The sequence below is a fragment of the Atractosteus spatula genome, chromosome 17 (genome assembly GCF_055471065.1).
Source record: "Atractosteus spatula isolate fAtrSpa1 chromosome 17, fAtrSpa1.hap1, whole genome shotgun sequence".
Classification (NCBI taxonomy): Eukaryota; Metazoa; Chordata; class Actinopteri; order Semionotiformes; family Lepisosteidae; genus Atractosteus; species Atractosteus spatula.
The window spans coordinates 16,822,942-16,849,663 of record NC_142722.1 but is presented as its reverse complement, the minus strand read 5'-3'; the positions used below and the strand labels follow the sequence as shown (position 1 = coordinate 16,849,663).

The 26,722-nt window shown below is 46.1% G+C and overlaps 1 protein-coding gene and 1 pseudogene across 12 annotated transcripts; one reads left to right on the top strand and one right to left on the bottom strand.

Moving 5' to 3' along the window:
* Positions 1 to 1,186: 1,186 nt before the first annotated feature.
* Positions 1,187 to 12,348, top strand: LOC148819227 (rab5 GDP/GTP exchange factor-like; annotated as a pseudogene). Its single transcript, XR_016094328.1, has 9 exons — positions 1,187 to 1,816; positions 3,281 to 3,445; positions 5,370 to 5,509; positions 5,790 to 5,941; positions 6,245 to 6,314; positions 6,853 to 6,988; positions 7,450 to 7,544; positions 8,481 to 8,736; positions 9,387 to 12,348. The product of XR_016094328.1 is annotated as a rab5 GDP/GTP exchange factor-like (transcript).
* Positions 12,349 to 13,447: 1,099 nt separating this feature from the next.
* On the bottom strand, positions 13,448 to 25,290 carry LOC148819226 (ATPase MORC2A-like). Of its 11 annotated transcripts, XM_088935394.1 has the most exons (8): positions 25,044 to 25,290; positions 24,850 to 24,916; positions 20,375 to 21,296; positions 18,943 to 19,003; positions 17,942 to 18,079; positions 16,876 to 17,052; positions 15,686 to 15,779; positions 13,448 to 15,363 (listed from the first exon to the last, which is right to left on the bottom strand). In XM_088935394.1, exons 6-8 carry the CDS (start codon positions 17,019 to 17,021, stop codon positions 15,028 to 15,030), a joined length of 576 nt encoding a protein of 191 aa, XP_088791520.1. In that variant the 5' UTR covers positions 17,022 to 17,052; positions 17,942 to 18,079; positions 18,943 to 19,003; positions 20,375 to 21,296; positions 24,850 to 24,916; positions 25,044 to 25,290; the 3' UTR covers positions 13,448 to 15,027. The 11 variants fall into 11 exon arrangements, with proteins under 11 accessions (XP_088791520.1, XP_088791517.1, XP_088791514.1 ...); XM_088935391.1 differs by lacking the exon at positions 20,375 to 21,296 and adding an exon at positions 21,347 to 21,459 and having other exon boundaries at positions 24,308 to 25,290; XM_088935388.1 differs by having other exon boundaries at positions 24,308 to 25,290.
* Positions 25,291 to 26,722: the final 1,432 nt, after the last annotated feature.

Sequence of the window (26,722 nt, the reverse complement as noted above, 5' to 3'; positions counted from 1 at the left end):
AAGCATCGCACTCCACCTTTGTTTTTTTTGGCTGTTGGGTGATTTAGATGCATAACGGTTTCTGCCTTTTCAAAACAGTGCCAGTCATCCACTCTGTGTCTAAGAACTGTTTTTTTATTGTACGCTTACTCCCTGTCACAGCTATGGTTTTGGTCGCAATACTATGATCTTCAGTGTCAGCATTACTTTGGATGGGATCACGGTTGTTGTTGACACTTTTCCCTGCCCATCACTGCACGGTCCCAGTCTGGGAACAGCAAGTGGTCTTATAAACCCCAGCAGCTTTAGCAGAGACACTTATCTGAGAAAACCATGGTGATGTACTAAATTAGCTGAGGATCTGTAGAGTAGATCTGAAATATTTTTGAAGAGGCACACATTTTTGTTTGGCTGGGAGGGGAGTGAGACTGCTCCCTGCCCATCGCTGCACAGTCCCAGTCTGGGAATAGGAGGTGCTCTATAAACCCCAGCAGTTTTGACAGAGACACCTAGCTGCCAAAAACAAGGTGATTTACTATTAGCTGAGGGTCTGTGCAATAGATTCCATCCACCTGTGGAGAGGCACAAATTTTCCCCATCCAATTCTGCACTGCAGTTTTTCTAGAGGTGATCCACCCAGACCAAAAATATTAATAAAGACTTAAAAGGGAATGAAGAAGGGTGATTTGCTATTGGCTGACTGTCTTAACATTGTATGTCTCACCACTTTTGGTGGTGCAAAAAAAGTTTTTGTCCCTGGTTATAGTTTAAAAAAACGATTGAATTTAAATATAATAATTTGATTTAATAACACATTTCAGATACAGCTCCTTTAAAAGCTTGCATCTTAAAACCCTTTTCACTGAACAGAAAAAAAAAACATTTCTAGGAAAAATATAGCGATGACAATTTTTACAGTAGTATAAATGGAAGAAAGGTGCTGTAAAATTCATAAAAAATGAATCATCTTAGATTTGTCAAACGTGGAGATTAGTGGAGGCGATTTAAAATGAAAAAAGGACCCTCTCAAATTTTAGCTGAATGTTCAAGGAATTACAGTTAACCATGAAGAAATAACAAAGCAGGTGTTTCAGCTGCTTGTCACTTCGCTTAATGTTGCTATACTCCTCATATGCTACTGTGGCAGCTGAAAGTCTTCTACTTTGATTGAAATTCGGCTATTTGCATACACTTCCGGATCATTCGTGACGCTTAGTGTAGCATTTCCGGGTTACGGACGAAGCACCAAGAGACAGAAGAGGGTGAATCGTACTTTATCTCGAACTTGATTTATCTGTCAGCTTCGTTCATACACCGGTGTTGCAGTAAAGTGTAGGCACTGCTGCCGTCCAGCCCGATGAGTTGCCCTTCAACCCTCTTTTTGCTGTGTTTGGGACAGTGGGGTGGGAAATCGGATCTGACAGCCTCTGTAAACATCAAGACATCACGCACCGGCATTTGCGGAAACTCCGGGAAACAAGCAAAAGTTGTCTGGGCTGATAGCAGTAAAACGCCGGAAAAAAAGACGACATGCATCTAGCAAAAAAAAACTCCAAGAAAAAACAGGCTGTTTTTCTCTTTAATTTGCATTTGAGATCCGGGGGAGAAAATGTCTGGGTTTGATCGATTTTATTTTCTAAGTTATTAAAAATGATTGTACAACAACAGGGCATCACTCACTTTCGGTGCCTAGGGCGGCGGATATAAAGCCTATTTGAAAACTAGTTAAATATGGAAAACTTAAATAAAGATAACTAGTCTAGTATATAACTCGTCTCCTACAACGAGATCGCATACGGGCGGCGATTGGTGTAATCTTAGCTTCAGCTTTGTGCAGGTAATTTACAACGAAAATATATTTTTTGAAGAGTATTTTATATCTTCGATTTTCGAACTTTTAGGAATTTTCGTTGAAGTAACGATTATACGCGTTGCTGTCTTTGTTCGTTGATGACTTTTATTGCATTAAGAAAATTGCATTGCTGACACGTTTCCAGAGTGCTGCCACTATCCAGAGATGAAACCCTTATCAACACTGATGTGCGGAGGAAAGGCGTTCAGAGATCAGTGCGGGCAGCTTTCCTTCACTGATTTATGAAAAATATGACGCAGCAGGTTAATTTGTGAAATTCAAAGTACTTGTAAGAGAGTGACGTTCATCTTTAACCTGCTAGAATCTGGTGATTAAACGAATCCGGGATTTATTGGCAAGTAGGCCTACACCAAGGTGGAGTTTGAGTCGCTTTAGTTTTTTTTTCTAAAACTCATCGCTTTTCCTGTAATAAATATTTTTTCATAATTTTTTTTATTAAACTTATAAAGAATTTACAAATACAAGTACAACCAGAGGATCAAAAACAGGTACAATAGAAAAAAACCCAAACAGAAAAAAAAACATTCAACCGCCAGAGGTAATGAAGTAAATTGTGTGATCAAATTGTATTTTTTACATATATCATATGTTTTCCTTGCTTTATTATTTCTCAAATTTTGTATAGAATTTAAATAGTGTTTCAGCTCCACCTCAAAAGTACTAAAAAGGGGATTATTAGACCATTTTGATTTATGGATGTGAAATGACTAATAAATTGACTATAAATAAATGCTCTTTTTCCAAATTTTCTATTAAACAGTACAATAAAATATCAAAATCCTTAAATCTAAAAAACACCTTTAACTGCCTGCAAACAAAACTCTGGAAGTCCGTCCAAAACAACTTCACAAACACACACCTTACAAATAAGTGCACAAAAGATTCCCTTTCAGCCCGACAAAAAACACACAGATCATCCTGCTCAGGTTTAAATTTAGAGAGCACTAATTTAACTGAATAAAACTTATGAACAATTTTAAACGATATCTCTAACTTTATTTGTAATACCTATCAAATAAATATCCCAATATCTATCAGGAGTTGTCCAAACTAACTTCCAGTTTATATTTTGAAATATTGCATTCCAAAAAGATAAACCAGAAGGGATAAGATGGGGTTTACAAAGATTCCTTATATGAGTATTGTTACATTTCTTGTCCTCTCTTCCTGTAAATCTGAGGCATCTAGCGAGCAAGGCATGACTTCAGGCTGTCCCGTGACGCAGGAATGCTCTAGGTATTGCCCTACTTATAGTACACTGTACGCTCAACATTTAAGCTTCCCATGTGTTACTTAACCCATAACCTGGTGTTTTTGTTCTGGATTTTAGTTTTGATTCAATTCAGTTTATTTATCTGAGGACAAAGCTTGCCACTTGTGAAACTACAGTTCGCTGTGACATTAACAAGCCGTGACCCCTGTTTCCAGGCCAGGAGGAATGTGGGCGGAACCCAGGGGAATTCACGTGGACCAGTCGGAGCTGCTGTGCAAAGATGGCTGTGGTTACTATGGCAACCCCGCGTGGCAGGGCTGCTGCTCCAAGTGCTGGCGAGAGAGGTCTCGCAGGGCGCAGGCCTGCAGGCAGCACAGCAGGTAGGGCCCACGGCGGACCGCACTGCCTGAGTACACGTCCCGGGGCCGTGTCCCCGAGCCCTGCCTTTAATAACTGCGTCGCACGACTCAAAAAGAGTCGTTTTCAGGAAGCTTTCAGTGGTGTATCACCGTCCTTCTTGCATGTTTCTGTGTTCTTGTGAAAACATTCTAAAGCTCGTGATCAAAAAAAATGCTGCTTTTCTTCAGCTGTGATGCTGTTGACCACCTGCAGCTGCTCCCAAATTCTTGGCACAATATGTGCACACGATGTGGACTAACTGAATTGTGCAGATGGTATTTGGTGGGATCTGTTCATTCTTCAGGGCTTGGCGATTGTTTTGAATGTACAAATGTTGGTTAAATACCGAGCTTAAGTGTTTCCTATGGAATTGCATCTCACATTCACTTAAAAAAAAAAGAAAAATAGGTCAATCGCAGTGAACTTGTAGATTTGTTACAGAGCTGCGTACTAAGTTGAGTATTACTGGTATGGTACAGTCTCGGCACCATCCCCAGCTGCACACTCAAGTGCAGCAAAAAAACCTGTGGAACAAGGTTGGAGACCAGCTGATCCCGTTCTTAGTACAGCATGAAGAAATAGAGAATAGTTGAATTATTCAGTCCAGTGAACTATTACGTGGGTCATCGTTAAGATATATTTATTACGGCCTCTCCCATATATAGCTGGACGGTCTTGGATATTTGATATTATCCCTGCTCCCCTCTAGGTTTTTAGTAAAGAAATGTACGCGTTTGTACGCTGAAATCCTCCAGATGAGAGCATGCAGCTACCTTTGCAATTTTTTATCAGTTTCATGGAGCCATGAAACCAGTACAGCAGCTCTGGGTTTAAATGTGATCATGTACTTTGCCACACTGGCTTACATTTTCATTTCTAAATGATATGGAAACACCTAAGGCACAGGAGAGAACACAGGGATATTTTTTTTGCGATAAGCTACATTTATGTGTAAGCAGTTCTTACTTGTCCTCTCCTAATTTTCCACCTGTGTTGACCCTACTTATCCCCAGAACAAGATTTTTGTGTTGACCTTTTCAAGTGTTTTTCAAGCACGTCTGTTAGCTTGTATATATCTTGAATGTACGTTTGGACGGCAGGGTGGTGCAGTGGTCAGCGTTGCTGCCTCGCAGAGCTGGGGCCCTGGGTTCGATTCAAGGAGAGTTTCTTTGTGGAGTTTGCCCTGCCTGCGTTCTTGTGGGTTTCCTCCAGCTGCTCCGGTTTCCTCCCACAGTCCAAAGACCTGCTGCTAGGACAAGCTGCTAGGCTTCTGGGAAAACGGGCCCTGGTGTGAGTGCGTGTTTGTGTCTGTGTGGTGGACTGGCGACCTGACTTGCATTTGTTGCTTGACAGGATAGGCTCCGGCTCCCCCTCAACCCTGTATTGGAGAAAGATGACATAATTCTGTATCCCTCCAGTGCCGTGTTCTTATAAGGAGTGTATTTATCTCTTGTGCATTAGAGAGATTGGGGTTCACGTGTGCACTAATTGATTGTGTGTACATGTGAGCTTCAGTGCGCAGCCTGTGTACATTTGAAGAAAGCATGTGCTTTTGGTACAAGGTGACAAGTGAAAAGAGACCATTGGGCTCATCATTTGTTTGGTTGCTAGTACAGCATTGAACATCATCTCATTCAACCCTTTTTTAAAAGATCCCAGGGAATCTGTTTCATGTATATGGCTAGGTTCTCTGTTCCAAATACCTTCCACCCTTTCTTCTTGTTCTCCGATACTTATTTTGCTGGTTTGGTTTGCCCTGAATTAGTTTCCTGCCTAGATCTTGCCAGTACTTTACAGGATGCGCTCGTTGCTTTCTGACTTCCCGTGGCCGGTGTGCCCTGGGGTGTGTAGATCTTCGCTCTGCGATGGCTAAGCGTGTGTGGGGTTGCTGTTTTGTGTCCACAGCCCTAGCCCCGGTGTGGAAGGGGGCTCAGCCATCACCTTCTCCAAGTTCGAGGAGAAGAAGAGCACAGAAAAGGGGCGACGAGTCAACACCATGAAGAGGCTTTTCTGGGGCCCTTCTTCCTCTCCAAAGAAACCCAACGGTGAGATGGTCCTCTACATAGCTCAAAACACAAAGGCGTCATTTTCTCAAAATGAGCCACAGGCTTTTAAATTCACCCATCACCTGACTAGTAAACTAAGGACAGTGTTTGTTTCACAGATTTCCTGTGAAATCTAGTTTGGCTCTGAAGTGAGTGTCAGTTGTGCTGTTCTGTTTTTATCAATGGGCGGCTCTCTGAGCCTGGGCTTTACCAGTCAAGCTCCTTCATCCCCTTGCAGGGTTTTTGGTTTTACTAATATCTGTCTCCTCTCTGTCCCCAGAGCCCACAGAGAGCCAGTCTGCTGCCCTAAAGGCGTTTCAGAGCCTCCAGCCTGGAGACTTTACTAATTTCCTCAAGCTGCTGTGCAAGCCGTTCTCCCAGAGCCTGTAGTCGCGCTGCACGGCCTTTGTCAACACCATGGAGGCCTACCATGTAATAGCCCCTCTCACCGACTACCTGTCTCTGTCCACGTCTCTGCCAGTCTCCCATCTGTATTTCTGCTCCCAGACTGCCTGTCACTCACAGCCTGTCTCCTGCCACCTCTCACCCTCCCCACTCTCTCCTTCCTCCTCTAGCCCACTGTGCCCCAGGTCTGCTAACGCTTTGTCCAGTGCCCTCTCACACTGCTTCTCTGAGAAGGTGAGGCAGCAGACCTCTTTCTAGTGTCACTGAGATGAAGAGCTTAGAACCTGGAAGAACTTGGCATTGGCTGATCCCCCGTCTGTCTCTTTGTAGGATCTGCTGGTACAGAAACAGTGGGATCTGGTGCAGGATTTTTATCAGAGTATCGCCGGACACTTCAGCAGTGAGTAAAAAGCAGTTGGAGGTGTATAATACAATTTTGTATGAACTTGTGTATCTTATGGTTGGCCCCCATTATTTAACTAAAGAACAACTGAATGGTCTCATGTGCTGTGTGTCTGACGGGACTGAATGGCCTTATGTATAAACTGTCTTGTTTGGTTGATTGTCAGTAGCGTAGTGACACAAGGGCCAGGTTTTGCAGCAAATTGGGCTGGATGTGTTGGATCCAGACCTTTGCTGAAACAGTTTGTTACACAGTTTTCGGTACAGTTGAGATCTGGGATTTGTTCTGGTCAAGAAAGGGATAGAAGTCTTTTTCGTGCTGTTCTAGTCTGCCGTGTTGCCTGTACCCATAGAGAGAGACTGACCGATTGAACCCAAAGGTTCTGTGGAGCACAGAACCGATACGTGTGAGAGGAATGCCTGTTGCACGCCTGAAAGAGCGCTTGGCTGTGGCTTGGTTGTGCACATGCAGTGAGCTGGAGGAAGGGTGTGGGATTCCCTCGGGCTCGAGCTGCTGCCCCCCCTCTGTCCTGCAGGCCTCTCCGAGGAGCAGACGGTGCAGATGATGGAGCACATTGAAAAGCTGATCATGACGCGTCTGCACAAGTGGGTGTTCTGCCACGACAGCTCTGACGATGAGCAGAAAGACCTGGCCCTGCAGAGGAGGATCCGGTGAGACTCGGACCACAGACCTGGAAGCCCGCTGAGTACAGCTCAGTAACAGTCATCCTTTTATAGGCTGTTGTTCATAACAGATGCTGAAAATCCCAGAATACATCACCAAGCGGACAGCTAATCCTCTGGAGGAAATTTACACAAATAGGCTGAAATTATTCCTTAAAGTCAAAATCTCATTCAGGCTTACAGGGTGTAGGAAGGCAAGATATCATTCCTTAAGCCATGTGGGTTAAAACAAAATTTGTATCTCAGATTGCATACCTGCTAAACCACTGAAGGTTAGGCCCAGAGTCCAGAAAATCACCACATGAGTTTTTCTAATGAAGTGGACTATAATTGGACAGAGGTCTTTCCTTCTGTATTAGGTTTAGGAATGTCTGAAGCAGCCTTTTACTATTACATCTACACTGCCTAACTAGTTACTAAGCTGATCTTTGCCACTGCTATTTCCACAGATCTCTCAGCTGGGTGACCCCTCAGATGCTTCATGTTCCCATTAAAGAGGAGAGGTTAGAGGTCAACAGTGACGCCCTCCTGCCTGCCATCACAGGTGAGTTTTTTTTTAAGAAGGTAACTTTTAATTTCTCACTGATTAATAACAGAATATGGCTCTGTTGTTGTGCACTGAAATGTATGTAGATGCTATGCCTTATGCTGTTCTGTCCTCACCATCTCCGTTCGATATCTTAGGCTTTTTTAATTATTTTGTTCAGCTGGTACGTTCCATTGTGCTATTTTGAATTTATTTTTACAGAACAACAGGGTAAAGTGCACACAAAACCAGACAGCTTTGTATAATAGTCTTTGATAGACGACCACTTGAAGGCCTGCACATTCATGGAACCCAGTGACCCCAGTGGCTCTCTACCAGTGTCAGACAGGATCAGGGCATCATGTCTGGCCAGGCCACTGAGCATGACTTTTCATTGAGCACATAAGCGATCTGTGCTCAAGAGTTCTGATTAAACTCACTTCCTGGAACGCCTTCAAATGTATCTATGCCTTGAATGTGTAATAGTCCTGAACACCAGGATCACCTGTCTTGTCAACACTTTGAGTAGCTGTCACTGTCCTACATGGGGCTGTAGCTAGTTAGCCACTCTTATACTCTACCAATGGTCAGCATTGCTGCGTCACAATGCTGGGGCCCTGGGTTCAATTACAGGCCTGGGGTGCTGTCTGTGTGGAGTGCCTGCCCATGCTCTCTTAGGTTTCCTCTGGGTGCTCCAGTTTCCTTCCACAGTCCAAAGACATACTGGCAGGTTAACGGGCTTCTGGGAATGCTGGCCCAGTTGTGAGTATGTGCGTGTCCGGTCCAGGCTGTATCTTGCCCTGTGCCTGTTCCTTGCTGGAATAGACTCCAGCTCCTCCTGTGACTCGGAATTGGAAGCAGCGATTAGAACATTAGTGGATGAAGAGAGATTCTGAAACTTCCCGAACCCCAGTGGCCGTACGATGAAGGCATTTCGCCCCCTGCTCTCGGCAGCGATAATCGAGATGGACGCCCGGCGAGCGCCGCAGGACAAGCTGGCCTGCGTCTCCAAGTGCAACCAGAGTGTCTTCCGGGTGCTGGCCTCCAGAAGCTCGGAGCCGGCGAGCGCCGACGACTTCTGTCCGGCATGATCCTGGTGGTGCTGAAGGCCAGCCCGCCCCGGCTGCACTCCAACACGCAGTACATCACCCGCTTCGGCCTGCCGCACAGCCTCATGGCCGGGGCGTCCGGCTACTATTTCACCAACCTGGTGAGTCCAGCTGCGGGACCGCGGGCCTCTGCGGCCCAGAGCTTCCCCAGAGCGTCCCCAGACTGGCGCACTCCCGCGACGACCTTCAGGAATCTCTTTTGAACGGGGCGTGGCGTGGCTCTGAGGGTCTGTATGGGTGGGGCTTCACTGGTGACGATGACGATGATGAACAGCTGAGTTTCTTTTACACCGAGCAGGGCTGATGCAAATAAGCCCCGGTTACTTAATCAAGTATTCACACAGACCGCCTTAGTTATGCCTTTTAGTTGAATTGATTGAACTAGGGGGGACTTTTACACACAGGGACACTAGAAGTTGGATGACTGTTCCTGAAATTAATGAAACAAGTACCAAATGTTGGTGTTATTTGTTCACTCAGACTGTCTGTATACATCATTAGGACCCACATGAAGCACTGTCAATATTCCATAGGAAGAAAATGCAGGAAGGGGTGAATGCTTTTCACGAGACTGTATATGCAAGAAGAAACTAAAAATTAATGAACCACATGTGTACTGTAAGCAAGTCCTGTAAAAATTAACCATTTGACGTTCCTTTTATCATCTTGTGTATCATATGTCTATGTCGCGTCCTGTCTGTTCACCCAGAAACTGTTTAAAACTGAAGCCAGGTCTCTGCTCTCCCGGCAGTGCTGCGCTGTGGCCTTCATCGAGAAGCTGGACGGCCCGGCCCTGAACCTGAGCGCTGAGGAGTTCGAGGGGTACATGCAGGGCAAGCGCGCGGCCCCGCGGGACGCGGAGACGGATTGCGAGGGGCTTCGGAGGGCCAGGAAGAACCGGCAGCTCCTGGCGGAGGTGGCGAGCCGGCAGGAGCAGCTGGCGGAGGGGGCGCAGGCCCTGCAGGCAGACCTGGCGCGGTGGGTGCAGGCAGTGCAGACGCAGGTGGAGGAAATCCAGGCCAAGGTCCCCCTGAACTTCACATGCACAGAGCCCCCGAGTCAGAGCTAGCTTCAGGGGCGTGGCCTGCCTGGGCGTCTGGATGTTCGCTTCTGAAACTTCAACCCCAGGTATTACTTTTGGTAAAATGGGTTTACAAATTACTGGGCTGAAGTTCAAGGCTTTGGTGTTTGAGACCTTATTGTAACAGTTCTGTGGAAAACAGGAAACCAAGTAACACGGTTTGATTTCTGGCTTCTGTCTCGAAGTGTTAGGTTTTGGCGACCAGCCCTTCAGCTGGGACTTTTGCAAACACCAGTGTTTTATCTTCAGTCCATTGCCAAGAACACAGCTATACCAGGGTGCAGGGTAACTCAATAGGTTTTCCTCGTGAAGGGCCAGCGCGGGGGGATGCTTCTTGGATCGGGCAGGCACTCTGAAGCAGGCCTGAGGGGTCCTGCTACACTAGGGTAGCACTGTTCAGTAAACTCAGAGAGGTCTCATTGACAAATTTGTTTTCTCAGAGGCTGCATTTACTGCACGTTGAACATGTTTTAGTTAGGAAAGTGTCAGCTGTGAGGTACCAGTAGTTCATTCTACAGTTGTACCTGCCTGCTTGCTTTCTCTGTGACACACCAATAAAGATGAGTATTTTGTTTCCTACTTAGTTATGAATATTTAAGCGCTGGAAGTCTTAAACAATACTTAAGAGTGGTTACTACTCAGGTACCTACATCTTTGCACCTTTTTTCATTTTTCTCTGAATTATCGTCAGTTGAATCCTACGTGATCTTAGCCGCATATTTATTGTTTTTGTTTGTCGACTGTGAAGCACAGGAGTCTTTTGGCTGCTTAACCTAAACCGGCCTTTAAATAATCAGAATTGCTTCATTCCCAGGGCAGAGGGGAAGTAAAACATGCTCTGGGGAAAAAAAGGGTTTGCTTTGTAAACCCAGGTAATTGTACTGGTGCGACGATTCTAGATCTTTTGGAGTTATAGAGACAAGGGGAGTGGGTGTAGAAAAAAAACCCTCTTTCAACAGCAGTCTGATACGTGTAGTGAAGTGCCATATTTATACAACGCAGAGCTTTAACCTGAGTTTGAAGTGCAGTATTCAAGAACTGTTATTTGATTGTAACCAAAAATAACCAATGCTTCCCTCTTGTGGTGGAATGCAAGTATTACAGCACTCAAGTAAAACTAAGAGACAGGTCTGTAATTTAAGGAACAGGTCATCAATTCTGCTAGTCTCATTTCAGCAGCCTCTTTCTTGTACTTTTTAAAATGAATCAGGGTGCTCAATAGAAGAACATGTCTAAATTATTTTGTTTGTAGTGGAGTAGAGAAAGTTTGACATTTCTGATTTTTTTTGTCTTTCCTCAAGCGCCTTTGCGTATAAATAATGAAGTCGGGACCTTCCACCTCGGTGCCTTTTCTTATGAAGCTGGTATTGGTATTAGACTGTGATGTCCTGTTAAAGTCTGTCTCTGAGTGTAAGCTCTGTGTTATTGGTGTTCCTTAACTTTATCCCACGTATGTACTCAAGTTATGTAACTTAACAGGCCCGACCGTGGGTGGGAAAATGATTATTTTATAACAATTTGGTAAGCGATCAGAGGACAATCGCCTACCCCACCTATGGGTCCCAGTCTCCAGGGCCTCAAGAGCCTCTGGAATAAATGTAATGTTCTCGTGAAAACAGCCACTATCTCAACCCAAATTCATGACGATAGAGTGCTTGGCAGCACTGCCTGAAAACATAACTTCAGGCAGCTGGGACTCTAGCAACTATGAAATCTAGAAAGGAAAGCAGTGCATCACAACCCTTGTAACCATAGTGGTACAAGAACAAATAACTATTAACCAACTACTTGTATTTTGGAACAAGTTACAGTGTAAGCATACTAGTGCTTTCTGAATTAATCTCCAGCTGCCGCAGGCTGCTGTGTGCAGTTTCAGCAGGGCTAAAAAATGAGGAGGTATACGGAAGATACTCGTGGAACTTTCTGGGGGAGTGGGGGGTGGGTGAAGTGGGTTCACAATGATTGTGTTCAGTAAACAAAGCCACTAGCACAAGTCCTTGTGTTGTGTACAAGCAGTCTGCGTAGTGCTTGTGATGTTTACTGGTGACATGAAGTTTTGAATAAAGCACATGAAGAACCGATATGAATGTGTATTAACAATAAATTCTTATTCTCTCGTGCCGTGTCTTTTGGAATTGTCACCCTATACTTTAAAATGCTTGCATCAAATAATAGAAATACCTGTGCCTCTGAACTTTTTTTCATGCACATTTGAACTGTTTCACCATATTTATTTTATGTTGTTAAATGTTTTTTTGTTGTCATCCCTTTAATAATCATTCTAAATTGAGTTATGTTCTCAACTTCAGTACATTCCATGTCTGGAACATGTTTGCACATGGATAGAAGCTCCTTTCTGTTCCTTCTACAGTAGTTTTCCATGTGCATTTCATATCCAGAAACAGAATTACTGAAAATGTAAAGACTACCTTGCGCAGGACACATGCCCTCTGCTTTTGTTTTCAGAGCTGTAATTAAGATTTGTAAGATGCATAATCACTTGTAAAACAGAAACAGGTTCCTGCCAACCCTGAAGCTGTCTAAAATACCTCTGGTGCTCTGGCAGTCACCTTTCCTTTCTCATAAAAACTAAAGCCTATTTTTATCCAATAAAATGTCTTCTCAGAATGTACAGAGTTGTCTTTTTAAGGAAAATCATAAAACAATGAACATATTTAATTTTTAAAAGTGAAGCCAGGTGAGCTGTTATACTGAAACACTAAGAAATCACACATGAAACTGATTCTCCCTCCTTAGAGTTTTTAGGTTTAGGGTTTTAACTTTTACAGCTCAGTGTTTCCAATAATCTGTCCATCACAGTATCTCAAAAAAATCAATCCACCATTTTTAATAAACCACTTATTTCTTCTTTAACATTGTTAAAATAATTCTAAAAAAACCAAAACCTGTTGTTTCAGAGAAGGCAGAGGATCAGAAAAAATTGTATACTGAACTGTACGCACATTAGCCTGTTTCTGGGTAATCTGAAATTGAAATGATCCTCCTTCAATGTGTTGAACACAACCATGAGTTGGAATTTGGTGTATTAATCAGATTGGACTGAAATAAAAACATTATACTGATAATCCAGTAAACACTTTGGCTTGAGGGCATCCCTGTGGAGGTAGCCCACACTTTTGGTTGATAAACTGTATTTCTTTTGAAGGTGTTGAACTGTCCTCTCAACATGAACATGGACAGTTAACAGATCCCAGCAGGCAGACTGTTCAGGCTGCAAATCACAGAACCCAAGAAACGTATATGGGTCAATCAGGCTGGATTACAACGGTTAACAGGCTGTAATCAAAACTGAGAACAGGCAACAACAAAGATGGACTGTTAACACTAGTTATACAGTTTACACTTTACAGATAGTATTATTTCCTGACCTATTCATATACATGCTCTAATCTTGTTAAGGGAACAATTGTGGCACTATTTCTTGTGCCTTTAACAGACCCCAAAAGAGCAAAATCTGATCCTGCTGGGCTCAAACGTAGCTAGAAAAACTATAATTTAAAGCTGGGAAACTAACAATGATCCTTTCATCTGCAAGTGGATTTATAGCACAAAACTGTGTAGAAGTTTCCTGTATTAAACCCAGACTTCAATCCACCTGTTCACAGACATTTCCCCATCTAGATCGAAGGCTGCTTTCCGCAGTGAGGAGTAAAAGCTTCTGACAAACGGAAAACAGCAGTCAAAAAACCAGCGGGAAATTGCACCCTGCATTTAGTTAAAAGTTTGGATTTAATTTGGAGAACAGGTGACTGCATCAAGAATAAAAATCAGAGTACAGATGGTATTTCACAAGACGACAGCCTCAAAGAAACCCTGTTATCTTATGCACATCATCACAGTAGACTATGATGGCTAACATCCTTGAAATCAGCTACAGTTGGAAAAAATCCAGAATGATTAGTTCGCAGTTATTACCTGCTCTGTTTTTGTATGGCTATTTAAAAACCCTGTGGTATATACAAAGCAGTCTTACCTTACTTTGAAAATCTGTTTTTTTAACAGCAGATGCAACAATGGGAGTGCGATAGTGACTTTCTGACAATGGTCATTACTGGTTTAGCTTTAGTCTGAGCAAGACCTGACGTGAAGTTGTCACAGACAACAACAAACAGTCCAAAGAAAGCTTACGTTATTTTAGGTAAAATGTAGAAATTTTGAACTGTGATAACTAAAAATTAGGAATTTAAAAACGGTGGGGAAGGTGATGCGCTTTTCATAAACAGTCGTCCAACAGAAATATGTTAACAGACTGGAGCTCAGCTGTAAAAGTCACATTTTCCCTGGGTCCAGGAGAACACCACAGCCATCCAGGCAAGGTATCTTAGTTTCTTTGGAAGCAGAAGACGGTTCTCCCAGCTCAGCTCAATCTCCGTAGGCTACTTTGGTCCACAACCAAACAGCATCCTCCAGCCTCCTCTGCCCTTTCAATTGGCTGTCCTTAAAAGTTGAATGCAGTGTAGTTTTTGTTACCTTGGTACAATTAATGCCATTTAGCGTTATTCCTCCATCCCCGCTTAGCCACAGATTAGCGAAAGCAGATTCGCTTTCAGGCTCGGGGTGGGTTGGTGAGCACTGCCCACACAGGGAGGGTGGTGCCAGCCCTGTTCCCTGCAGGAGAGAGCTTCTGCAAAAAAAAAAGCAGTCTTTCTGCTCCTTTGCTTCCAAAGTGCTGCTGCAACCAGCCACTGACCCACCACTGCGATGCCCCCTTCTCCTGGACCCTCCAGTGCCACTGCCCACAAACGCCTTGGTCTCTAGGAATGCAGAACAATGTAAGAGAAGAACAGACGACTCCAGGAAGTGGAACAGGGTGAACGGGCCCAAGCCAGCTATGCTGTCTGTGATCAGTCCCTTTGGCTGACGTAAGAAGTAGGCGTCTCTTAATCTCCCTTAGTAAGCAGATCTTCAATGTAGGCGTCCAGCTCATCATCCGTGTTGATATCGATGTCCCGCAAGGTAGAGGATTAAATTAAGCCAAAGCTGTGGTGCCTGCTATTCGGCACAATGCAGCCAAAAATTATAGCGGAACTGCTGAAAATCTACATTTGAATTCGTAATGTGAAGTGAAAAGAGTCACTTCCAAACAAAAGTATCGGATCTGACAGTCAAGAGTACAGTCTGGTGCGTCTCGTAAAGGGAGAAAATAACCTTTAGGGATTTCAGAAACGTGTGCTTGCTAACAACATTCGATGAACAAAGAAAATAAAACTATTATTTACTTTAAAAGCAGTAGCATTTGCCCCAGCAAGGTAATTCAGCTGGACAGCCTGAAAGATATATCCAAGGTGCTTCACGCCAACTGAATAGGTCTAAACCTTGGATACAGTGGGTGCCACTTTCCCAGCAGTGGCCTGATAATTCTTACGAGCTGTCCCGTGTCCAGGCAGCGAGTGAACAGCGCGTGGGAGCCCAGCCCTGGCTGCAGCGCTGCTCTCACCTCCTGCACTTTCTGCAGCAGAGCCACGATGTTGGTGCGCAGTTTCTGCAGCTTCTCCTCCGTCTCGCGGAGCCTGGCTTCGGCGCTGTTGCTCTTCTCCACCACGGCCCGGGCCCGCGCGTCTGCGTGGCTCTGGTAGGAATTGCACAGCGTCTGCAGCCCCAGCTCGTACTGCTGGAAATACTCCTTCTGTGGAGGCAGGGCACGGCGCAGGCGTCAGCCCAGCTGCCCCACCCGAGACCGTCGCGTATTAAGATATAATATCTAACTTATGCTTACAATTTCCTCACAAACACAAATATTTATGTGTTAAATTCAACTTTCTAGAGTTTTCATATTTAGAATATGTAAGAAGGTGTAATAACCGCTAGTCAATTATATAACCAACAATTCTGTCTTCCAGTGTTCCCTGGTGAACCCTGGACGTCCCCCCATGCCCTGTTGATGAATGGTTATCTAACGGCAGCCTCGTGTCAGCAGGCTCTCTGCTCAATCCCAGAGTGCTCCCTACCATTGGGAAAGCCACCAGCTCCTCTGCAGTCATGGTGTTGACATCATCCTTAGGGATCTGGAAATCCGGAGGGAAAAAGTACCGTAGCAACATCCTGGAAGGATTAAGGCAAAGGGAAATATGTTACAGAATTGTGTCTGCAACCATAAGAATCTTTAAAGTACAGGAAAGATATTAATATGCTATGGAGAAGACTGAAGGAAAAGTACATAAACACTTGGTTCTCCGAACTTGGAATAATCAGAGCACTTTTCACTTGTCCATTGAAAAAATGTGGATTACCTGAGAACACGAGTCCCCAGTGGTCTCATTTGTAGGTGTATGAAATACCAAGGCTTCACAGAACAGTCTGCAGGGTAACTGTGTTTGAAGAGGCGAACTAACTTTGCAATCGCCCTGTACATCTCTATATATACGGGAGCCAGACACTCCTGCACAGCTGAACCGGTACAGAGAGATGCTCCGAGTGCAGACGATTCAGGCGTCGTGGTGAGGCGGAGAAGAATCTCTCCGCGGATCAGCGCCTCCAGCGATGGGAAGCTGCAAGCCGGCGGTGATGTTAGTCAGGGAGGCAATGTGCACTAGCCCTCTCCCTTAAGGCCCTGTGCCTCGTGCCACAAGGTGGCCCGCTCGAGGGACGAGCGCGTCAGAGGAACAAGCGTGTCCTTCCTCATGGGTCCTGCACAGTGCAGAAATTACTACTGGCACTTCCAAATCGGATGGGGATAAAAGGAATAAAAAACCGCTGAAGGGGCAGCATGGTTATCATTCTTTCAAGTAGGGTGCTACAACAGCATGCTTAGGCTGCAATGGAACAAGTAAAGAATGGAATAAACCTTTACTTGTTCCGTGGTTATCATTAGCATTGCTGCCCCGGTTTAATTCCTACAGTGCTGTCTGCGTGGAGTTTGTATGTTCTCCCAGTGTTTGCATGGTTTTCCTCCCGCAGTCCAGAGACATACTGGTAGGTCAACTGGCCCTGGTGTGAGTGTGTGTCTGTGTGTGTCCTGCGATGGACTGGGTCCAGACTGTACCCTACCTTTTGCCTGCTGCCTGCCAAAATAGGCCCCAGCTGCCCTGTGACCCTGATGATAAAGTGGTTAGAAAAGGGGAGGATGCCACAGAGGTCCGGAAGCCCCGGGATCGGTCGGATACCCTCTCCGCAGCCCGTTACTCAGCCCCTGGCCTACCTCATCCTCACAACCAGGCTCTCGATGACTTCCCGGCTGGCCGTGGGCTGGGTGGTGTCGGGCTCCATTCGGGTGGGGGCTCCTTCCTCCTTCTCCATGTCCTCCAAGGTGTTGGGACTCTGGGACTCGGGCGTTGGAGGACGCATCAGCCGCACATCATCACTGCCCTTCAGCACCCTGCCAGCAAGACCGTGAGAAGGGCAGCAGCATCACGGACAACATCCCTGGGCTCTGGAGGACTGGTAACCACTTCTTTTCTTTGGCTATTTCATACCCCGCTTTGGAAGGCAGGCAGCTCAAGTACATTCAAGACAGTTGTGCTGTTGCTGCCGCCAAGACACGTTCCGTTTTATTGAAAATTGTCTGTCCACCAATTGCACCTTGCCTTAGACAATTCCTAGTGAGCAGGCTCAGGGTTGCCGATCAACGCCTGGCGAGCAGGATCAGCTAGATCAGCGTTGCCTATCCTCAGGATCGTGGTTGCATATCTAGCCTCAACATGGCAGCATGTTTAAATCACTTTTCACGTACAGCTCATCTGTACACCACAGAAAACTAGAATATCAGGTTATTCTAAAACCTTTCCAACTGGATTAGTAATTGTTATGGACATATTACAGAAAGCACTGTGTTGCTTACATTACCCTTGTCAAAAAGACCTTGATTAATGTAACCAGCATGACTATTTTATAGAAATGGAAAGAATTCAATTATTCAAAGAAGCTCTTGCCCAAATGTGCAAAAAGGTCAAAGAAAGTGTGCCATGAGAATAAACTCCACACCATTGCCTGCTGCTTCTATTTGTGTGAAGTGACAATGCATTGCTTTGTGTGCGTGGCCTCCAAAACGTTCCGCAGCAGGGTTCAAATATTTCAGGGTTAACCTCGGAACAGGTCATTTTTTACCATTTCCCCTACTGTGAACCAGTGCTCTGCAGAAAAACCTTGAAGAAATCCCTGAAATCGGAGATGGCAATCCAACACCGTTATCCGTCTACCTGCTGGTTTACTCCAACCATATTGTAAGGAACTCGGGAAAGCCTTCCCGAAGGGAAAAGGATACTTACCACCTGCTACGAGGGGTGATGGCAGTGGGCACGTAGTCAAACTTCACTTTCCAGAGAACGCCCTGCTTGCCAGCTTGCACAGACGAGACGCGGCCGGTGAACCACTCCTTGTTCACCTTCACTTCCACTAGTAAGCCTCTATCAGCAGACAAAGGGGACACTGTAGGCGGCCTGAAAGAGCGACCCTGCAATGACTCGCGCCCTTCACCTCTGCGAGCACAATCACGCACGGTCCAAACGAGGATGCCGCAGTGGAGGCAGAATTCTTATATTACAGTACACCCTCAGCTCAGTGGGCTAATAAATGAGAAGAGGTGTCTGTTATTGCCAAATGTCTGCTTAATCATGAATGTTTTTTTTTCATTTTTTTCTCAAAATATGCTATGACAAAAAATACATATACAACACGCAACTAACACCCGTGTAAGCAACTGATGTAGAAGGGCTTTTATTTAACTAGGCTCTGTGTGCCCCTTTGCTGTATTCTAATCCCTCATTGTAGCTTGTGTAATTCTGCTTTTCCTCTCATTGTTTTTCTGTAAAGCGCTTTGACAAGCCAATTGTAAGGGAGTGATATAAAATAAAGTTTATTATTGTCATTAGGGCTCCATTGGTATTCCTGAATTTTAAATCTATGTAGTATTTATTTTTACCTTGTTTTATTATGTATGCATCTTACAGATTATTTTTTTACATGGTTAGCATTATTTTAGAATTTACTTTTTAAAACGTACGAGTATTAAAAAAAATTGTTAAAGCATCTGAAACACAAACAAGACCCACCATGAGCAATTTGCCCACCCTTTACCTGCTCCATTGCCATTCATGGCTTTTAAATCTATTTAAAAGTATGCTGTACAAGAACATGTTACACTATCTAATGTTCAGTTAAAGCAAAGGTTTACTGGTCTGAGTCACTCTGGCCAGGCTCTCCCACTGGCTGGGCTGCAGTGTCTTAACATTCCTCCTGTGGATTCCTACAGCTCTCTAGAGCTGCTCACCTTTCTTTGCTGCCTTGAGATCCACTCCTGCTTCTTCTTCCTCTTCATTGCTGTCCGTGATCTGCCAACACAAGAGACAAGCCTGGCATTAAGCACAGCAGGGTCTGGCTCTGGAAATGAAACCACTAGCTGATGTCTCAAACGCCAGAGCAAATCTTTCCCCACCGTAGCCCCAGAGCCTCCAGGTTTCCACTCCAGATGAGCTCTCCAGCTGCTTAACTGAACCCTAAGTGAAGGTAATAATTTGGTTCATCAGATCCTGTCGACTACGAGGAGAGGAGGGCTAAAAAATGCCTTTAAATGCACTCCAAATGGGTACAGGTTTCAAGTTACTTTTGTTTTTGTTCTTACCATCTTCCGACGTTCAAGAACAGAAATGCATCAAAAGCTTCAATTAGTTTAAACTTCAGGTTCAATTAAATAACCAAGAGCTCAGAGCTCGGATAGGACACCGCGTGCTAGAGAAAGCGAAAGCTGGCGTTCTCTCACCAGCACAAAGAATTCATCAAATTCTTTATCTAAATACACCACAATCTGGATACTCAGATGTATGAATACCAAGAACCTTTATCATATCTAGATAATTTATCAGGGCGCCGGATGCATGTGTAGTGCCGGATGTGTAGTATTTGGGATGTTTTGCTCCCCAAAACAATTGCCACAGCCAACTAGATCTTTTCTTTCTGGCTTTATGTTTTTTTTACTGCTGTATAGTACATCATTTTGGCAAAAGGCAGTGGTTCATCATAAGGAGTCATCATCACAAAGGAAAATTTGCGAAGCAAAGCTATAAAATGTCATCACCTCTAGACACGGAAAGTGTCAGGTGCACCAAGCTGTAACAGAAATGTTTTAGCTACCGACATCATTGCCAATCTTGGCTAAAAAACTGCGATAGCGCGTCCACGTTTCCAGTATCGCATGACGTCAGCTTGAGACCCACAGAACTGCAGAATTGCGGGCCTTGCCTGCCAGAGAGAGGGCTGCAGGACGAGCCACACGCCAGGCTCTGCTGCAGCGACTGAGACCAGACACCGCCGCCTGTCTGTGCTGGGGGAAGGAGGCTACCGCCTAGAGGGCTTTTCGGAACCGCGCCCCGTCGGGGGATCAGCGTACCTCCACCACCACACTGCTCTGGGCTCTCCGAGCGCTTGGCTCGGCCGCTGCTCTGAACACCTGGGGCGCAATTGCAGCCGCCAGCCTGTTTTTGCCAGAGCTTGGCCTTTTCTCTTCTTCCTCCTCCTCCTCCTCCTCCGTGCTCTCAGCAGGAGGGAGTGTCCTCCGTCTGGAGCCAGGCATCTGCTTCCCAGCGCTCTGCAGATTCAAGGACAGCACATCGCACGTGACTCCGGAGAAGGGGCAGTCCAGTACAACACCCGCCACCAGAACAGACAGGGGAGCTTAGGGATGTGCAGAAACCTCAGGCCCTCACCTTCCCCACGTTGATATAATATTATCATTATTCAAGGTCCAACTGCGACGCCTTTAACATTTCCATTGGTTAAGCACACCGCGCTGCAGGAAAGTCCATCGTTCAGATGAGATATTAAGCAGACATCCCGACGAGCTGGTCATTAAAGATGCAGAGGCACTGTGCTTAAAAGCAGGGATGCTACCCGTGATGTCCTAGCTAAATTTCACTCTGGCTTTCAACCATTTCCATAAATCCATCAGAATGAACAGTGAAACACACCTCAAAAGACACAGGTGAAAACTAAGCAAAAGTCCAGTTAAAACCAAACAACGACTGGGCTCCTTTGCCCAAAGTCTGTCATCTTGTGTTCTTAATTTAGTCTTTAGTCTTAAAACACCCCCTTAATGCCACAGAAGGGAGTTCTCATATCTCTACCTGATCTGCCGCATAGTGTTGAAAAAGGGCGAGAGGCATCACCCAAGAAGGTGCAGCACTTCAGTGGGTGATAAAGTGGGTTTCCTGGAAACATGTAAATCGCTATATAAATGCAATTATTGCTACTATCCATGCAGTCCTTCTCTCTGTTTGTAAATGTACCCAATTTCCCCAGCCTTTGTGATGCACAGGGTTTATTTTAGTTCAAAGGAATCCTGGGTCGTGGTTGTTTGCCTGTTGGCCACAGGGGGGCGCGTGTCTGCGGAGCAAGGGGGTGTGAGCAGAGTCGGGGAAGAGCGCAGTACACTCCCTCCACCACCACGCTGCCCTCCGCTGTCTGCGCCCTGAGCTCCGTCACTCTCCCACTCTTCTGATTCACCGCAGGTGCCGAGCCGGTCACCTTCGTCTTCTTGGGCTGCGGCTCCTCCTCCTCCTCGCTGTTCTCTGCCTGGGGGGGGCCTCTCTTGCGCTGGCTCCCTGCGGGCGTTGCCTGCTTTGCTGTGCTCTGTGCGGCGGAGGGAGAAGAGGGGAGAAGGGCTCATTCAAGGCTCATACCTCTTTGCTCGGGAGCCGACAGCAGCTGGCCGTCAGCGGGAACGCTCCCCCTCTGCATGAGCAGGCTCGTACTCAGCTTGTACGCCGCAGTGTGTCAGAGCCGTCACAATCACCTACAACACATACTTCTTACACACCCAAGGAGCACAGATCAGACCACATACTCACCTAGAAATAAAGAACCCCAAAATTATATTGGTGTCCTGTGCTGATTATTCTTTGCCAGGCTTCCCTGCTGCATAGTCAACGTCCCGGTGACTATCAACCCTTCACCCCCTTGACTGCCTCCCTAAAAAGGACAGCACTTAAGTTTGCCATCATCTGGGAAAAGACTTCTGGAGTTAAGGAGATCGCATTACAGACAGACTTGGGTTCATGAAAAGGATTAGTGTGCACCCCAGCATTGGCCCTACGACTTCTGCGTGGAACAGGAGTAGGTACATTTACTACACGGTCACAAGGAGAGAAGCTGGTAGTAGGCTCAGCCCTAGAAGGCTCGGTGTCAGCCTCAGTCCTAACCTGCACAGCACCTGTAGATTCAGGAGCAGGTTCAAACCTAAGAGGCTCAGAGAACACTTCTGATTCACTACCACAGAGATCCTCATCACTAGCAACATCTAATGACTCAGGGAACACCTCCCGAGTTAATCTTGGAAGCGAAACCTCCTCCAACACTACAAACTCTGGCGGAGACTCTGAAAGGGTACTAACAGACGTTCCTGTGGGGGACTGGTTTCTAACACACCTGGGGGCTGGGACAGGGCCCACACATGGCCTTAAATTAACCCTGTGTACCCGCTTTATAGGACCACCTTCCAATGGTTCCACTGCGTGTGTCGTACCCTGCACCTCTACCACCCTATACACAGTAGGTCCCCAAGCATCCTGTATCTTATTTCTGCCCAACGGTCTGTGTCTCAGATAAACCAGCTGACCTACACTGACTGGGGGAAAGAACACTTTGTCTTCTTGCAGTGCAACTCTTTCCGCAGCTTTTTGTTCTGCGTACTCTTTAGCTCGGGCATGTGCTTCGTTCAACCGTTCCTGGTGGACCACCAGCCAATCATGTCTTTTATCCAGCACCTCCTCCTGGCCCAGTAACGCATCAACAGGTAAGTGAGGATGCACTCCGTACAGAAGGAAGTAAGGCGAATATCCCGTACTAGCGTGAGGTGTCACATTGTAGGCATAGACTAACTCCGGCAGATGTTCTGGCCAACGGCGCTTCTTCTCAGGAGGCAACGTGCGTAAAAGGTCATGTAGGGTCCTGTTGAACCGTTCACAGTGTGGGTTTCCTTGAGGATGGAAAGGACTGGTGCGTGTTTTCTTCACTCCGTAAAGTTTACACAGCTCTGCAACTACCTGACTCTCAAAGGTTTTTCCCTGGTCACGATGCAACCTTTCAGGGCATACAAATTTCATAAACCATTCTTTCAGGAGGACTTTTGCTGTAGTGTCTGCCTTCTGATCACGAGTCGGGAAAGCCTGTGTAAACTTGGTAAACACGTCAGTAACTACCAACACGTTCTCCCGCCCATCAGAGGCTGGCTCGAGGACCGTGTAGTCGACAGCGACAACCTCTAAAGGCCTAGTAGCTATAAATGGTTTGATGGGTGCCTGGATTTTTGGCTGTGGCATTTTGGTCAGGATACACCATTGACACTTCTTGACCCACTGTTCCACATCATTATACATGCCCACCCAAAAGCATCTCTGTCTCAACAGATTCTGAGTGCGTTCAATTCCTTGATGACCCATCTGGTCATGTACACTTTCCAATATTTGATCTTTCATACAATCAGGCAGGAGGAGTTGGAAACATTCACCAACATGAGGATCTTCGATCACCCTGTACAATAGCCCATCAAGCTCTCGCACCCGGTGCCACTGTTTCAACAAAGACAAGGTAGATTTAGGCAACTTTGATCTCTCCTTATTCCCTGGTTTTCTCTACTTATTCCAGAACATCCGGAAAGCACTGAGAGAGGGATCAGCATCTTGAAACCGACGGAGCTCCTTCTTTGTATACCCTGGGAAAGTTTGGGTGTTACTCTGTGACTTGTTCAAGTTATCACAATCCACTCCCGCTTCCAAAACACGGATCTGTCTTATTTTGCAGCATTTCATACCGGCTGCCACCAAATCTGGCTCCAGGGGTGTGCCTCTGCTGACAACATTACAGATAGCCACACAATCATCATATTCGACATCATCAGGGTCAGGTTCAGGCTCCCCTGCAAATGGCTGCCTAGAGAGGGCATCAGCAGCAGTGTTGCAGCGTCCTGGGCGATAGAGATAAATCCCTAACCCCCTCTATGAACTGATCTCGGATAGCTCGCTTCTCATCCGACACTACATCAGGCGATACCTTTAACACAGCGCCGAGCATGCGAGAGAGAGAATGAGAGTAATTGCAAAGATCTTCCCCCTCCCTTTGCTTACAGCCATAAAAGGCTTGCAACAGTTGGGAAACACTGCGCTTCTCCCTGAAAGCATGTCTGAGGTAACTGAATATATCACTGACCTGTCTAGATTCACCACCCATACGTAAACGTACTTCTTCTAGGGCCGGACCCTTCAACAATGATAACACAAGGTCATACTGCTCAGCAGGAGTCTGTTCCCTGGCTCTGATTACTCGTTCAACTTCTTCGATAAACTCGTCAACGGAGCAACCATCTTTAGTTATATCACCACTAAAAGGCTGTACATTACGTTCTCTAGGTACATACACATATGAACGTTTTGGTTCAGGACCCAGTGCAGCAATAGTGGCCATGGCTTGGTCATATTTTCTAACTAGGTCTTCTACTTGAGACCTCAAGTCATGGAGGTTGTCACCATTACCATTCTCCGTAACTACACGACCATCAACTGCTGCACCATCATCCCTGTCATCACCTGACATTTTGGGAACTGTTCACAAACACAGTCTCTGTGCAAACATCAATCTTGGAATACCACAGTTCAGCAGATGAGTCTGAAGAGACAAGAAGACGTCCTCCACTGGCCGTTGGTGTCGTCTGGTTCCCAGCACACTGGCCACTGGACCTCTGGACCTGGCCTTCTCCGTCCGTTATCAGCCTCCTTGGACAGCTGTCTTCACCACTACCGTATTTTATGCACCACCGCTTTACTGTGAGAGTCAGAACCCCCAGACTATCAGAAACCCCACTCCTGGTACCAAAATTGTGTAGCCTGGCAAAGAATAATCAGCACAGGACACCAATATAATTTTGGGGTTCTTTATTTCTAGGTGAGTATGTGGTCTGATCTGTTCTTAGTTTAAAAAACAAAAATAAAATAACAAAAGAAATGACATATAACAATATTTTTATATACACACAATACGGCAGTGGTTCTTTCACGCAGAGGGGAAAACAAAGAAAACATGTTTAGTTTTACAGTTTTTTACATTCCATCTGACCATTACAGAAACGCATCTACACTGAACAACAAAAAAATAAATAAATTACATCACAGTTGAAGTTCAAACAACTCACCACGCAGCGCGGGCAGAAATAAGCCGCTCCCAGGCTGCGCGGGTCACCTCTCAGCCCTCCCTGAGAACTACATTACGACCATAATTAGTATCATACTTACAATTGCGTACACTTAACAAACGGTGCTAAACATAAATCTCTGTAAAGAACGAAGGAACAGAAAATACAAGGAGCATGTGAAACCCATTACTTACAAATCAATAAACAGATATCCCCAGCCCGAGTAGTTGTCTAAAAACTGGCTACCGCCTCAGTGTACTCCGTTAAAATCTAATATCCATCTCGCTACTCTTGTCTCAATCCTATGAAGTGCCCCTTTATACTCATTTAGGGGGTAAATAGGGCAACAACACCGTATTTACCGTTACAACTCCCTAGTAATTTCGGGGTCTTTTAACGGTAACTCACTGCTTCTGAGTCCCTACTGCCCATGCGCAGAACGCTGAACTCACCTGACAGGAGCCGCCAGCTAAGAGGTAGCGCCATCTAGTGGATTTGGCATAACAGGCCGCTATTCACCCTGGGTCACACACAAAATACCGAATATGTCAAAAACAGCTCTGGATAATCGAAACCGCAAAAGCACATCAGATTTACTGAGTGCTCCTTGGGTGTGTAAGAAGTATGTGTTGTAGGTGATTGTGACGGCTCTGACACACTGCGGCGTACAAGCTGAGTACGAGCCTGCTCATGCAGAGGGGGAGCGTTCCCGCTGACGGCCAGCTGCTGTCGGCTCCCGAGCAAAGAGGTATGAGCCTTGTATGAGCCCTTCTCCCCTCTTCTCCCTCCGCCGCACAGAGCACAGCAAAGCAGGCAACGCCCGCAGGGAGCCAGCGCAAGAGAGCCCCCCCCCCCAGGCAGAGAACAGCGAGGAGGAGGAGCCGCAGCCCAAGAAGACGAAGGTGACCGGCTCGGCACCTGCGGTGAATCAGAAGAGTGGGAGAGTGACGGAGCTCAGGGCGCAGACAGCGGAGGGCAGCGTGGTGGTGGAGGGAGTGTACTGCGCTCTTCCCCGACTCTGCTCACACCCCCTTGCTCCGCAGACACGCGCCCCCCTGTGGCCAACAGGCAAACAACCACGACCCAGGATTCCTTTGAACTAAAATAAACCCTGTGCATCACAAAGGCTGGGGAAATTGGGTACATTTACAAACAGAGAGAAGGACTGCATGGATAGTAGCAATAATTGCATTTATATAGCGGGTATTTAGGGTGTAAATAGGGCAACAACACCGTATTTACCGTTACAACTCCCTAGTAATTTCGGGGTCTTTTAACGGTAACTCACTGCTTCTGAGTCCCTACTGCCCATGCGCAGAACGCTGAACTCACCTGACAGGAGCCGCCAGCTAAGAGGTAGCGCCATCTAGTGGATTTGGCATAACAGGCCGCTATTCTCCGCTGGGTCACATGTGTAAAGACAACTCAGACGAATTTAACAAACTTCCCAAAAAATATCCTGACCAGAATGGGAGAAAAGGTTTGATTTCACGAGGTCTCCCCACACAGCGTCCCTCGCTCCAGACGTGCGGGGTGGCCACCGCCTTGCTGGGGACGGGGCTCCGGGCGGGAGGTCTGGGCGCTGAGGTTGCTGCCTGAAGAGGTGTTAGTGGGGTCAGCAGGGGGCGCTCACACTGCGGTGCATGTGGGTCCTAATGTCCCAACCAGCAGCCATATCACCCTGAAGCAGCCCACTGAAGCTAAGCAGGTTTGAGCCTGGTCAGTACCTGGCGGGGAGTCATGGCCTCCTAATAATCCCCATCTCTGAATTAGCTACATCACTCTGCTCTCCACCCCACTGTCATCACATCATCAGCCAGCAGCCATATCACCATGCAACTCACAGCTGGCAGCCCACTGAAGCTAAGCAGGT

What these genes read in the sequence shown, in the direction of transcription:
- LOC148819226 (XM_088935387.1), bottom strand. Translation starts at nt 17,021, where the DNA reads ATGCGTCCTCCAACGCCCGAGTCCCAGAGTCCCAACACCTTGGAGGAC. An exon ending in AGCCTGGTTGTGAGGATGAG is followed by an intron (nt 15,780 to 16,875) that starts GTAGGCCAGGGG and finishes TAATCCTTCCAG; the next exon opens with GATGTTGCTACGGTACTTTT. An exon ending in AGCTGGTGGCTTTCCCAATG is followed by an intron (nt 15,364 to 15,685) that starts GTAGGGAGCACT and finishes CTGCCTCCACAG; the next exon opens with AAGGAGTATTTCCAGCAGTA.